Here is a 15,640-nt window from a genome sequence, read left to right as displayed (position 1 = left end):
ACATCTCTGGCATTTTTACATCGCTCACAGAGTAAATCCCAGGGCACACACACAGAGGCAGACTGCCCCGCTTCGCTGAATTGTGCTTTGTTTTATGACTGCTTTGTAAGAACATAAGTAGTTAGGTATCTAAAAATTCTGCAGCAACTATCGGTGATCTGTGTATCTTTACTATGCCACTATGTTGTATCTACCATTCTGTATATGTAGTTATTTCTCCTATCTGTTTACATTCCTTCACCCTTCTCTTCATGGACTTGACACAAAGTTGTTCGAATAAATAGCTCAAACCACAGTGTGCTGCCCAAATAACAAATAACCTTTGCCTCTTTTCTCCTTTATGAAAACATTGAATCTCTTCTTTGGTATAGAATATTCTCATGCAATAAGTATGGATCATGTTTCACTTACAAAGTCTATGTGAAATATTTTAACATTCAAGAAAAAAAACCCCAGAACTTACATTGTTGCCTCATGTAAATTAGACATAGACAAGGCTGTTTGCCTGAAAACTTTCCTTTCATCCAGAGGTGAAACATATGCAGGCTCAGTCTCCTCCTGAGAGTAACACAGGTGCTCATCAACAGGGAGGCAAGATATTGGACCAGATGATAACTCGTGGGTGCTTTGAGAATGGTCTTCATCTGAGTCTTCCTCCTCCTGCTTGCAAAATATAAAGCATTATTAAATTAGTTGTATACATTACAATACTAACACTTAATAGGATGACAGCATAAAAAAATAGGACTTAATTTCCTGGATGTATTCATTGAAATAGGTTACACATATTGAAAGCTTTACCCAGAGATCATTCTATCTGATCTATCTGAGATCATTCACAAGAGCTCTTGTGGGGCTCACTGAGTTACTGTGTATTGTCCACCAACACTAAACAGGACAGAAACTGGCCCTGCTTCTGAGTATCTCCAGCCAGCAATTTATTTCTGCTTACTAAAACCCCTTTGTAAGTAGCAAAGACTTGAAAAACATTCTGTATTTATGTAAGCTGTGCAGTCTTGCTGGAATTTACACTCCTGTTGTATACCATCTACTGTTTGTGTTATGTCCAGAATTTCCGACCGTTAACAAGAGGTTAAGGTAGAGATTTCACATTTTTATAGCTACAAATGTTAACTACCAAACAGTGCTGATGATGTCTTCCTCATGTTCCTTCATACTCAGAAGTAGAGCTTTTGAAACTAAGGCTTAAATATAAAATCTCCATGGAGCAACATTGATAAGAAGTAACTCCAGTTCAGGAATTTCAGTTAAATGTTTAAACAAAATATTTGTGTGCATGTGTACAAAGATTTACACTGGGATTATTCAAAGAAATCTAAAGCTCCACTGTCATGTAACAAGACAATGGTTCATAATTTTTAAAATCGACATGCTAATTAACTTCCAAATAGCCAGATTCCGCTACTTCTACTCACAGTGAGACCAGTACTGTTACATTACATTGATAAATTATTAAAGTGCTACGAATTATATGTATGTGCTCCATGACCGGTAAAAGCACTGTCAATAAAATATAGACGATAGATATAGTGACAGTATAATGCTTCATGGAAAGAGGCAGGTTTCACTCTGTGCTGCATACATTAGCCATTATAGAAAACTAATGCCAGCCTTTGATCTCTTACCCAGTCACTTGAAGTGACTGCCTCAGAAACTGCCGCTGTGTGTTACAACCTCTGGCACGCTTAGAAGTTTAATTTTACAGAGCTTTTGCTCTATTTGAAATATCAACACCCTGTATTAACCAATGAGCAGAATTGTCAAATATCAGTAGTTCTATTGCTGCCAAACTGACATACAGGTACAAATCAACCACAGCATTTAGTATGTTTTCTTGACAGCAGATATGAATTCTTTCCAACTTACAATTGTTGTGATCAAAGATTGCGTTGCGAGAAGTTTCTTGATAATTCTGTATCTGTCGTAAAGAGGTTTCATGAGACTCTTTTCTGGCTTAGCTACCTAAAGAGAAAACATAACAAAATATACTCCTCCAAAAATGAAAAACGATAAATAAATAAATAAATAGATTTCTCATTTGCTCCTGTGAAGCTGAGAAAGGTATTAGATGAGTATGACCTGATGTGTATTTTGCTTCCATAGATACTCCATGGGAACTGTAGTTTAATCCATAAAATTTCTAAGAAGAAAAATAGCAATCTGTTGTCTAATGGAAAATACCTAACGTGGATTTCTCACTTCCTTGAGCCGCACTGCCAACGCAGAGGGTAAAGTATTCTCTGTCTCTGAAGATGCTAACAGAGTTGTAGGAGTTAAGATATGCTTCTGCTGTGCACTGCATTGATGTCTCACTTCACTGTGATAATGGCAACAGGCTAGCTACGGTAACGCAACACTCTGCCTGCGACAATATACTCAGAGGCCCAGCGGGGAGGAAAGCACTGAGAATACAGCCTTGCGGCCCCAGCGAGGGAGCTGGCTCCGTGCGGAACTGCTGTGTGCATCCCTCGCTGAAACTGCCTTCCACAATTGGGAATCACTGTCTGTTCATTTAGTTTGCTCTTGCTATTTTATGAGCACTAGGAGCACTGATTCAGAGGAGAATATTATTTTAGATGAGGTATTAAGAGCCTTATCCAGCGACAAATATTTGAAAATTCAAAAATAAACCTTACAGAAACTACCTGTGCAGTAGAAAAACTTCCTGTATTAAGGAAAAAAAAAAAAAAAAAAAAAAAAAAAAAACCAAACCAAATCCACAAGAAAAAAATCCCCAAAGCCAGAAAAACAACATGCTCCTCAGTGATAAAATTTCAAAACATAGTCATTTGCAAACTAGTCCACCATCAGCTCTGCTCCTCAACTCACGTGCCTATCAGTCGGCACCCACTGGGAACAATTTCAGCATCTTTTGGCACTGCAGCTGTGCTACTGCATTGGAGCCCGGCTGCACATGCTCAGATGAGTGCATGCACGGCAGGTCTGAAGATCCCGCAGACTGGCTGGCTGTTTGGACAATAGTCCAGAGTTGCTCAGAAACAAACACCTGGTCAGCAGGAGCAACGGTGACAGTAGGCAAATGCAGGTTGATGACACCGCATGCATCTAGCTGATTGAGTGGCTAGGAACTATTTCCAGGGGCATGCTTCACTGCGGAGTGCAGGGCTTGCCTGTCCCAGCTGGTCCACTTCTCTTCCCTGGTCTTCATGTTGCATTTGATTACAGCATGTAAGAGCTCTAGGAAATGCCAAACAAGCCAGAGTAGATATTTTTTTTGTTTTAAACCTAGTCAGCGCCCAGTCCATCTGACTTTGCTCAGGGCAGTCTGGATAAAGATGGTGCTCCTCCATACTTGTACATCAGCAGGGCAAACATTGTCACCAGCGCTCTCCACTGTGTTTCAAGGCTGCTGAGTCATAATACTGTGAATATGCAGCAGCTTGATAATTTTTTCTGATGAGTTCTCTCATTGTATTTCCAAAAAAGGTTTCTACAATAACTGACATTTTCTAGGACTGAATTTTGCTATTGTTTTAAAAAAACAAAACCCCACAAGAAACCACCAAATTTTTTTGCATAATAGGCTAAATGTCTGATTATTTTCTCAGAAGCCCAGTACATTCCATTCAGATCAACCTTTTGATAGCGCTGTGGTGTGATATTTGTTAAACGACAAGGCACGTCATAGGTTGCTGGTTCAAACATCCAAAGTAGTGAATCTTGAGGCTTCAGCAATCAACATTCAAGTATTGTAAAAATCCATTTTATGCACTGGGATGCCTCTTTGATAGCAGAGGCACCTGTTTCGTTAATGTCACTGGAGTGCTTCTGCCTGGGCAGTCACTAATTTGCTGTTTCCAAGTCATCAACTCCCAGCTTTGACAAACTGCATGAGCTCCCCCAGCAGATCTCTGTTCCTTGGCCCCTCCAGATCTGAACTGAGCACAGGGCCTGTGCTTGCCACTGAGCTTGGGCCTCGTTGGCCTCACGCTCCAGCTGTTCCTGGCACCCAGGATGCATGCAGGCTCTTCACACCTTTCCCAAAGGAAAATACTTTGATATAGGTACAAAGATTAAAATTTACTTCTCTAAGAGACATGATTACTTCAGTATGTAACTCTGTGTGGAGCCTCTCCAGATTGTTTATTTATTTTCAACAACAAAAGATTATGTCAATTTTTGCCTAACTTCCATTTCGCTGCTTTAACTTCTTGACTGTCCCAGAGCTTTCTGCAACCTTAAGTCAGTGGTGATTGGCAGACCTAGAACTCCCTCACGGTGACTTAGCATCACCGAGACCCCTTACCTTATGCAGTTTGCATCCTCTTTCTTAGCTGGTTATAAACCTGCTTCAACCTTGAGAAGAAACACTCTTTCTGAACCCCACGTTACAAAGCATGCCCTATTATTTATTCTCTTTTCTATCTTTGACTCTTTAAGTCCCTTTTTACCTCTGTATGGCACTAGTAACTCAATTTCTTTTCTATTCTCCTTAGGAAATATAACATCTTTATACCCTTCCTATATGTTCTCTCCATTCTTCAGCTCTCACTCCAAGCCCAAAGAAGATGGACAAAAACTATTTTATCCAAGATGCAGAGAGATCAGTTTCAGATCACAATAATTTTAACAGCTGGCACTTTTTGGACACAGGCTGGTGCCACTCCCCTTGTCCTCTACCACAACAACTGCTAGTCAGGAACAGAGACAGTCATAAGACACAGACATCAAACAGGAATTCCTCAGTTGTGTATAGACACATCTTCAAATAATCATCTCACCAATGGTGGTGATTTTTTGGTTTGTGTCTACATTCAGCAATGAAGTCCCTTGAAAGGATTTTAATTAGTAGTTTCAACTGTGCTGTGAAATGAAGGAAAACACAGATGACAGGTCATGTCATTTTTGTAGTTCATGTCTCAGATGGTGCCCTACAAAGCTTTCTCAGCTGCTAGGCATTCTAACCTTTAAAATATCATAGCAGAGCTGCAGTATGCACGAGCAAAGTCTGCTGTGGACTTTCATCATCAAAACATGCAACTTCCAATCATGAAGAGAGGTACAGGGCTGCTAGAAACTTGCCCTTTTTTTTTTTAAATGTAAACCAAATTCATCAGTATCAGACAATAACATTTATATTTGAAGATTAGACTGAAATAACTAAAATTACATTGTGTAAAATTAATCTGAATATATTTAATATGAGTCAAAATATATGTGTTAGAGAAATCAGATAATTTTTAATTTACCTATCTTTCCATGGTATACTTACGGATTGTCCATGAATACTCTCAAAATATAGTAGACATTTCTGAAGATTGATTTTTTCCAAAGCCATTTGCTTTTTTGTCATATCCTATTTAAAAAAGTTATTTATAAGATTACGAGTCAGGATTTCATGACAAGGGTACAGGTACGTATCTGTTTAATAATCTATACTCCCCAGATAAACATTAGTAATGAATTCTGTTTCTGTCCACACTGAGGTCAACGGGGACTTGGCATTAACTTAGCAACAAGAGAGTCCAAATGTACATGACTGAAATTTTAAATGAATCAAGGTAAGTCTGACTCTCTCAAGGCCTAATGCAAAGCTGATGAGAGCTACAGAGATGTTTCTACTGATTAGAGTAGGCTTTAGGTTAAGCCTTTGCTAGTAGAAAATACACTGTATTTACTTTGTCTGGCCAAAGTGGAGTCTTCGAGGCCTGAACTTGTGCTCTTTATTCTGGAGAAAGAAGCTCCATGAATGAAAATGTATCGAAAGGCTGGAACCTTATTTTTCTTAACTGTCATTATGTAAAGATCTAATACTTGACTGCCTTGATTTCTTTCAAAATTACTGTTCTACGAAAGCAATTTAACAAGCTTCAAGTGGGGAAGCAGTATTAGGCTATTGACAGAATACTGCATCCTTATCGGGAAAGTTTCCAAGGGTACAAACTATGATCTTAGTCAATATGGCAAGGATCTTCATGTGTCACTTGATCAGAGCCTGCATCTGAAAAATTTTTCTGGGAGTACTGGTTGACAGAAAGTCTAAACAAGCAGAGTTTTTTGCTTGAACATCACCGCCCAGCTGCATGCACATGAAGTATATCTCATTGGTTGGGTTTGGAAAGGCGGGCTCGCAAAAGATGACTGCAGCATATGAGTAGAAGGTGTTGGCATTGAGGTCCTGCAGATATCAGTGCAGTACTTTCCCAGAACATTTTCCAATGTTTAGGTAATGTGAATAATTGTTGTAACTGAAAAACTAAAAAAATATTTTTCTCATCCATCCTAGGGAGAAATCAATCAATGAGATCTGCACGTTAATAACTTTGCCAGATCAGTTCATAGATAGCATTTCCCATTATATGTTAAGTATGGTTTAGTTGCAACAAGTAAGAACAACAAATATTCCAGACAAAATACTCAGAAACTTGCAAAAATGCAGAGAAGATATTCCTTAACTTTTTAGTTATTCAACAAGAAAGAGAAATATCTGTCTTGGCTGGTAAGGGATGAAGAACAGAAAGCTGCAGCTGTGCAATCAGAACCCATTTATGGAATGAAATGATAGCTTCACAATGAAATCCCTACATACCCAATCACTGTCATACTATGGTGAACACTCCATAAATGCTGAGCATACTAGATCAAGGTGCTCTCTAAAATGAACAGAAGAATAACCTGATCAGCCAGCAGGAAGTTATGGCTGGACAGTATGCGTCTGTAGAACTGCTACGGGGAAGGTGCAGAAAGTGCAGTCCTTTAGTAAGAAAGGGCAGGGAGGTGGGCTTTCTTCCTCAGTCACAGTTCTTGCTCTGCTGCGCTGATCACCTAGCACTAGTAGTTCATTTCTGTTCAAAAATCATAACAGAAATCACTGGTACCAGAACGACGAATGCTGATTTTTCAACGAGATTTGTGAGTGTAGGTGATACACCAGTATATGTGTAGGTGTCTGCTGCAGGGAGCATGCAATTCAGCTGGTATTTCTCTCCCTCTCTCCCTTTCCCCCCCTTCCCAAGATCTGCTCCTGACTCTTGCATATTTTCATCTGGGGCGGAACAGCAAGGAATATGCGAAGCTAATGTCACTTTCCACAGCCTCTGCCAGATCGTGACAGATCTGTATGAATCAGGGCCAGGCGTTTGGAGGAGAGCTCATCCACCACACGGAAGTAATCATCCACCACAAGGAAGAACAATGGAGTTGGTGGCGAGGCAGAGTGCCTTTCTGCAGAAAGGCAATGACTAGGGATTTTTATTGAAAACTTGGAGAAGTATTTTTAATAATTAGCCTCTACTTTTTACAAATATATCAAGCCCCAACGAAGTAATGCTCTCCTAATATCAGAGGAGTGCCTTGCTATTAACTTCGGCACGAGCAAAACCCTTTCTCTTTGCTGCCCAGATGCAGAACCACTAATCACATTTTGCCTTAAAGGTCTGCACGAGTTAATCACTCCAAAATTATCTGTTATTCACATTAAGAGAAAAGCTGCTAACTAGAACATGGGAGTATTATAAAGTAGCTAATTTGTTTATTTATTGCTGGTTCTGCAATTAATAAAAGGTTAATTCTTTCAAAAACTGTTAAGCCTGGAGCAGCTGAGTGGTTAGAAGGAAACAGGGGGTGACCATTAATATTGATTTTACCCATAAGAAACGATCTCAAGAGGGTTTAGCATTTGTGCCTATTTCATTAGATCATTTTATTAGCAATCTCAAGATGGGTTTGTGTTCAGCTAAGTCTGAGATGGCTGATAATTTCAGAATCACAGAAGGCAGATGGAATCACAGAGTTGTCTGAGACATCTTAAGACTGTAGGCTACATACAGCAGCATGAAATTCAATGCTAATTAAATAAAAACACTGCTTCATAACCAAGAAGAAGATGATGAACTGAAGCGGGTCAATAATGAGAGGACAGATACATAAAGTCTGAGAAAAGCCTTGGGGGACAGACTGCAAATGTTTAAACTAAACAGAAGGCAAAAGCTGTTTGTTGTCTATGAAGAATGAACAAGGAGACTACACCTAAAGCTAAGGTAGTGGTTTGGTTTTCATAGCTTGGGACCAAAGGCACACAGAATATTTTATACTGTTGTCTTCCTCACTAGTCAGTTCCCTGAGTGCTTATGCCTCCTAAGCTCCCTGTTGTTCTTCCAGACAGAAAACACAGCCCCTGAGGACAGGCTGGATGACAACGAGGGCTGTGCCTTTCACTCGGTGGCAGCGCTGTGTTCCCATGCAGACCCTGAGTCTGGGTTCCCAGTGCCTGCTAAGTCTGCCACTGGGGGATGTGGTGGCTCACTACAAAGCAGCATTTTACACAAAAATAGTATGAAAAATTTTAAAGGCAGGCAACAAGTGATATGTCACATCCATAGAAGGAGGCCAGTGTACTTCAGCTGGGGGTCAGGCCAAGTGTGACTGTAGCCCTGCGGTGAAAGGACATGTTTGCTGGCAAGCCACAGCTGGGGACCGCAGGGCTGCTGCTCCACCTCGGGTGGCTGAGGCAGCAGTTACATCCCCGGCCATCAAATTTTTGGACTGACTTAAAAGTCAGGAATGGGGGTTTGGATTTGGGTTTTTGAGATTTGGTGGGTTTTTTTAGTAATATGATTCAAATCATGTGTATTTGCCTTTTGGTCATGAAGTCCTATATTAACAGTCTTAATCTTTTTTTCTTTTTTTTCCCCAAAGTCTTCTACCTACAAACACGGTGAGCTGTTAAACTGCCAGCTCCCAGCACAAGGAGCTAGTGACACAAACAGTAACGGGTGGCCACCCCTTTCTGCGTTACTGAATCATTTGCAGGTCAATCCCAGTTTTCTCTGCCTCTTCTCATTCAATAACTTTACTCACAGACTTTTTTGTGGAAAGGGTGTTATAGTTCTGAAAACCACATTCTATTTCACATTCAGATCTCATTTAGATCTTCTTTAGAGGTACTGGGTGGTTCAGGATTTTACTCTGCCCCTCTCTTAAGGACATGCATTCTCTCGTCTGTATTTCAGCAGGGCCTCAGAGGCTTGCCGCAATTGAACTTCAGGGGAGAACTCCGCAGGCTTTTATGGAACCACTGCCCTTGCCCAAGATAATTACATCTTGAAAGAAGAAACATTTAGCTGCTATTAGCTTACTATTAACCTAGCTCAGATTCTGGTAGAGGATCTAAATGTTATATACAAAATGAAGTGCTGCACATAAAAAAGTAACTACAGTAACACCAAAGGTGCATGTAGCTGAAATGAAGCCTTTGATCTTTGCTGTAACCAGCAGACATCCTTAATTCATTTCACATCATCAATGCTATAAACCTCATTCTCCCAAAAAGTCCAGGATGACTCATCATTTAAAAAAAATAGTATTTTTTTTTAATGTTATACTTAAGGACCTACTAAAATACATCATTTTGAAAGAGACCAATTTGACTTTATATTATTCCCTTTCAAGCCTCTATTCTGTAGCAGTTTTATATAATTCTTATCAAACACCTTTTCTAACAAACAGTTCTCTCAACACAAGTTCTTTCGACAAGATTACAAGAAGAAAATAAGATCTTAAAAATTATTTGAAAATATTAACTTATGCAAACATTTAATTTACATTACAGAATCTTCTGTGAGAATATTTGAAGCCAGCTGTGCCATGGCACAGATTTAGGAGACTCTGTCTTGGAAAATCAGAAGTCCAATTAATCAAAAAATGAGGGGGACAGACACACACCCTCAGCTTACTCCTAGAAAAAAGTTTTTCTGGACAGGATTTCCTCACACTGACATCTGTTTCAGTGTCATCTGATCTCACTCCTTGCATAATAAAAAAAAAAAAAAAAAAAAACTTTAACAACTGAAAATATTATCATATGGTCTGCACTGCTGGGAATTTTGGACTATATACAGAACAGCATGGTTTTGTTGTCATCTTTTGTTTTCTTGCAAAGGAATTCCGGCTATGAAACACTTTTTCCATTTCAGGTTTTAAAAAAAGTGGTTTATAAAAAGAAACAATTAAAAAATCAGTCATGTATGCAGAGCTCAAGATCTCAGAAGCACAGCATTGTTATGCAAAGTTCTAGTTTTTATATGATAACTAGTTGTTTAAGAACGAAGAATAGAAAAAAAAACAAAACAAAAATTAAAAATTAACTCTGCTGGGTACTTTCTGCTACTGAAATCCACACAAAATCATTTCTTAGTTCTCACACGGTTTAGCATTTAGTTGTTCGTCACTCCTCCTTGTCCCCCTCACTCCCTCCCATTTTTCGTTCATCAGACAGAGTCTAAATGTTACTGTCAACATTTAGATTTTAGGTACCTTTGAGGACAGAATTTATTGTCTTGCTTGGCTGTATAGCATCAGGAGTTGCAACACCATTTGACAGCAAAAACAGCTCCTCCAAAAAAGGTATTTTGATGGACAATATGTATTGCAGAACAACAGCTTTAGACAGACCCTGTAACGTGCCAGGAGTGTGAAGGTATTCAGCAGAATTTTAAAGTATGTACTAGTTTAATAACAGAAATAAATTGCCCAGCCAAGTGAATATGTTTCATGGAATATTGCTCCTACATTTAGAAGAGTAACTGAGAGCACAGAAGAGCAGAGGCAGTGTCAGCGCAAGTAAGTGTACAAGATCAGAAGGGTGAAGCAGTCTGGATGGTTGTGGGATCCATGTGATCTTAGTGCAGTGTTACCGACTGGGCAGAGGCTTTCAACATTTCTCAGATTAAAGGGGACCTTTATTGTTAAAATAACTTCAGGAATATTTTTAGTCACACAGTTACTGTGGACTCATGATAGGATTGCTTTTGCTGTCACCATCTTCAATACACTGGAATATGCACCTCCTGCGCACACAACCTCAGGTAACCAGGTGTCAGCGGTGCCTGGCAAACAGTTTTGTACATGCATTTCTAGCAAAAGACACTTAGCACTATTTAAAAAAAAACCTTCTGCACCTCTTTTTCTGTGTAACTTTTTTCACAGAAAAGTCACTGAAGAAAACTACACTAGAACTCCCATCTCATTAGGGAGAAAATGCACTGCCGTGCCAGAAGACACAGGATGTGCACACCCCAGCATACTGAGACAGCTACATGCTCACTCATATCTGCCTCTGATGATAAAGTTCTGAAAGAAACAGCCATAATTGTTAAATACCTTAATAGTCTCAGGAAGGTTAAAGTGTTGTCTTTTCTCCTTTAATCGTCTCAGCACACTATCCATGGTTTCTTCTACTGAGGGAGCTGATTCCATGCTTGTTGCCTCCTGTGTCCCAGCCTCTTTAGAGGTCCCAGTGCTTTCACAATGATCATTTCTTTGGGGTGCCCTAGAGGTACAGTTTTGCTCTTCCGACATTCTGAGTTTCAGCTCTGAAAGGCAATATTTGCAAAGTTTCCTCTGACACTATAAGAAAAAACATCCCTACTTGTACACAATTATCATCATACCACAGTTGTGTAGGAAAGTAACTGCTTCACTTCAACTTATAACAGCTTTACCTGGTTAACTGGAAACCCAAGGGTCCAGGGACGAGATGTGCCCAGGCCGATGAAATTTATAGTACCTATGTACTTGCCCTCTTCCTCCTTCAAGCCCATCTTTGATATAAAAGGTGAGACTGAAGAAGCACTGGGTTACAGTGTGGTATCTCGGTAGGAATTGGTACAGAATTTCAGTGGGAGTGAGGTTTAGGAAAGGGGCTTAAAAGGACAAACAGCACTCGAGATTATTTGTGGGAAGTTTGATTTGGAGGGATATGAAAGCAGACCTCGCTCTCTCTGTCCCCTTTCTCCTCATTAAACCCATGTACTCTCAATTGATTTGATGTCTGGATAAGTAAGAACATGTCCAAGCCTGCTGTGGGGTTGCTGTCTAAGGATGCAGTCCTTCACAGATGCCTTCCTGGAACAGAGGCAGTGTCTCCACAACCACCTGCCCCACTCTCACCCCCAGCTGTGCTCACCTGCCCTCGAGCGAAGGCTCTCCCCTGAGCAGGGCTGGGGATGCCAGGCTGCAGTACCGAGCCTGCCATGCCAGCTGCCAGGCGGCTGGAGCCAGGTACTCCAGGTCCTCATAACCAGCCCCTTTCTTCTCTAGTACAATATAAACCATAACCCTCCCTTCCAGAGGCCACATTCCATCACAGCCAGGCTGCTGAGATGGTCCTCACAAGGAGGATCAGCCACTTTGCTTAAATTACCTCCCTTGGCAGAGAAGCACCTGAGTAACCCCAGCAGAAGACATATAAGGTTAGAGTCTGTCCTAGCTTCCCAGTCAGCAACCTGCCTGCATGCAATAAAGTATGTAAGTGTATTAGCTTGACACTGAGCCAAAGACCCTGGAGCTCTAGGGACCTGCACAGAGCAACAAGGAAATTGAATTAAGGTCTGAATTAGCTCCCGTAAAACCAGGCTTTGTTCCTAGCACATGCCTGGCTGGTGAAGGACCTTGGGCAAAGCAGGAGATTGATGGCTCCAAATGTGTTAAATTTACTGAAATCCATGCAGCAACAATAACATAATTTTTTTGCTGTGACAATCTGAGGATATAGGCCAGGCTTGCAGAGAAAAACAGTAATTCTTAGTAAACTTATAGAGTTGGAAGGATGGATAAGCCTTATGAACTTGAAGAAGTACCTACAAGCTCTTGAGTGTTATTCCCTTTCAATTGCACTTCTCTCATGAACCTCATGAATCTTGCTTCACTTAAAAGCAGCGCCATTGTTCAGGATAATAAAATCAAGGGTGCTTACAGGACTGAGGCATTTTGGGTGGGAAGGTGAGGCTGATCTACGCAATCTAGGTCCCCTGGCTAGCTGAAGCAATGGTTAAGCCAGAGAGATAATTTTCATAAAGTTAACTATGTAGTTGGGCTATTTCCTTTTGTTTGCCCTTCCTGCATTTATAACACAAAGTTCAAGGGAAAATAATAATCATCATCACCACCACCACCTAGTGATCATGCAGCATAGTAGTTAATGAAGAACTTTCCAGAAGAAATTTACTGAAAGATAAGTTTCTAATTCTGTTTTTACCACAATCACACCCTCTATATCTACATTCTTAACTATATCCAAAACAGAGATGAAAGTTAATACTACAATTTAATTAGTAGTGAGAATCCATGTATAATGGATATAAAAATATTGTAAAATTATAAAAATTATTAAAAATATAATAAAAGTATTTAGATAAATTATAAGTAACCTTAAAAATTAGAAAGAAAAAAAACACCAAAACAATCAGGCTTGGCTACATTCTCCCTGAGGGCAAGCATGTGATACACCCACAGACGTAACCACAGTTAATGGAGCAGTATGCAGACAGTCAAGGGCAACATTTCACCCTCAAGACCAAACCTAATACCAGGGAAAGATGTGTTTTTATGATCAAAACCATAAACACTTCAGAGGTGTATAACCTCAGTCCAGAAGAAACATTTTGCACCTACATTTTTACTATTACAAGAACACTTAACTTTGCAGTTCTATATTTCAGACACTCATGAAAATATTCAGAATAACATTGCCTTTTGCATGAATGTTTATAGTGATGAGAGAGAGATGACGTCTTTTTGCCCTTCCCCTTTTAGCTTTGTTATGAGGGTTTAACTGGCTTACTTTAATCCTTACTTTCAGGAATCAAGGCAAATCATATCACCCAATATCTTTATTGTCATTGGGAGACTTACTGCCATGCACTGTGAAAAATAAACAGAGCACCAAGGTTAGAAAACTAGCTCTAATGTATTCCAGGTGCACTCATACTTACAAAAGCTTCGGTAATAAGTAAAATGATATGCCATTATGTACCTTTGAGCTGTTTACGACCTTTGGCCAAATCATTCATCCATTTCAGAACTTCAGGATTGGAAGTCTTGTCACCATGAGAAGGCTGAACATAAAGAAAAAGGGAAGAATAAAACAGAAGGAATTGATGGTTATACAGTCAAACATATGAAAACCTATCCGCACACAGTGTGCTAAAAAATGTCCGTAGCTCCAACTGCACTTTACCATAGAGTTGTGCAGAGCATCTGCCTTGATCATGGTGCTGATTTGTCACGACTTACCTCTGCCCATTGTGGCACAGCACTACATGGATCAGAGTACTTTGGCTCTGATCCTAAAACCATTTAAGTCCCTAACTAATTGGATGAGTAATCTCAGTGACTTCAAGAGGACTGATCAAATACCTAATGTTAGTCAAGTTCCTAAGCGATTTCCAGGATGGTAGCAAAAGCACTCCTTGCAGGGATAAGTCCTTACTGATCTAAGACAGGGATTCTCTTGGGAAAGAGCACTATAGTTTTAACTGAACTGCTTCATTAATCAAATGAAAAAATCCTATGCAACAGGATTTCAAAAGCAACAAACAACAAAAGCCTTGTATATCAGTTCTTTCTTTGCATTTAGAAGTTACTTCCAAAATAAAATCAATTCACACTGGATCTTCAAAACTCAGATATTTATCATGGCAAAGAAGTTTTGCAAAATTAAACCTCTGAAATAATTTCTTTTCTGGTCACAGTGTGATGACTGTTTAGGTACGCAATTTTACTCCTAAGAATATATGATGACCATAGGACAGTACAATTCATGAATTATGAATTTAAGTTTTCAGTCATTGCTGTGGTTACAAGTTAATATAAAATTTGCTTGATTTTCATTTTAATGTAGTCACAAAAATATTACAAACTTCCCTGTTTCAATTGTAGATGTCCTTAGCATCACAGATGTTTTGATATGTTTATACTGCACAATTCCCATTACACGAACTAGCTCTATATGAGCAATGATCTTGCACAGAGCATACCATTGACCTCAAACAACTCCCATCAGCAGCACATCACGATTCCTATTTCTGCCATCAGTTTCTATTAAGCCACATGCTTCGGAGGTTTACAGGAGTCTGCCCAAAGGAATCTGCACAGCAGAGCAACAGTTTCCTAACAAATGACTTCTACAAAATAAATAAGTAACTTTTCATCTTTTGAATCATTTCGGCTCACAAGCCTGTCAGCTGTGTTTCACTTCTCACACATTTAGAAGATAGATATTTTCCAACAATGCTACCCCAAAGAGCAAGTAAATTAGAGTCTTAGATCTACTACATACAGTGAAAGATGATATAAAGATTCCCTCGATGATTTTCCTATTTCATTTTAACAAAAATACCCCTTCTCCTATTTTACATAAGTTTAAACACACTAGGATTCTTGCCCACCTCTTGTACTGTTTTCCTTTATCTTTTCAGTTATTATCTTACCAGGTATTTTTTTTCTTGCTCAAACTTTTCTTCATACTTCCTAATTTTTCTCTTGAGACTCTGAAGATGCTTGGTAAGTTGTGCTACTGTTTGTGGTTCTTTGCATTCTTCACAGTTACACCTAGAAGAACTTCTTGGCCTGCAAAAGCCAAAAGCATGGTAGCTGGATCAAAGAACTGACTGCAATGGACCGTGCCTTGTTTCAGGCACACTTAAGGCTTTCCTAGCACTTCAGAATTTGCAGCTACGTTCTTTCAAAGGATAGAGACAGTTTCGTTTTACAAAGTAAGCATAAAATAATTGCTTTTGCTTGAAGGTACCCCTAGGGTATACTAATGAGTTCACCATCTGTTTTTCATTCTCTCTCTTTTTGTTAAAATTAATTGTGA

General features: G+C 39.5%; 1 protein-coding gene across 1 annotated transcript in view; it reads right to left on the bottom strand.

Annotated features, from left to right (window-relative positions):
- Positions 1-15,640, bottom strand: part of FAM13C (family with sequence similarity 13 member C) — a 130,500-nt gene that overhangs the window by 3,910 nt on the left and 110,950 nt on the right. The window contains exons 15-20 of the mRNA XM_040607268.1: positions 15,252-15,390; positions 13,796-13,877; positions 11,143-11,354; positions 5,251-5,338; positions 1,888-1,979; positions 464-663 (exon numbers count right to left, since the gene is read on the bottom strand). Coding sequence (XP_040463202.1) covers positions 464-663; positions 1,888-1,979; positions 5,251-5,338; positions 11,143-11,354; positions 13,796-13,877; positions 15,252-15,390 — 813 coding nt within the window. The remainder of the gene's footprint in view (positions 1-463; positions 664-1,887; positions 1,980-5,250; positions 5,339-11,142; positions 11,355-13,795; positions 13,878-15,251; positions 15,391-15,640) is intronic.

The sequence above is a fragment of the Falco naumanni genome, chromosome 9 (assembly GCF_017639655.2).
Source record: "Falco naumanni isolate bFalNau1 chromosome 9, bFalNau1.pat, whole genome shotgun sequence".
NCBI classification, from domain to species: domain Eukaryota; kingdom Metazoa; phylum Chordata; class Aves; order Falconiformes; family Falconidae; genus Falco; species Falco naumanni.
Note: the sequence above shows the minus strand (reverse complement) of the source record. Positions and strands in the feature narration are given on the sequence as shown.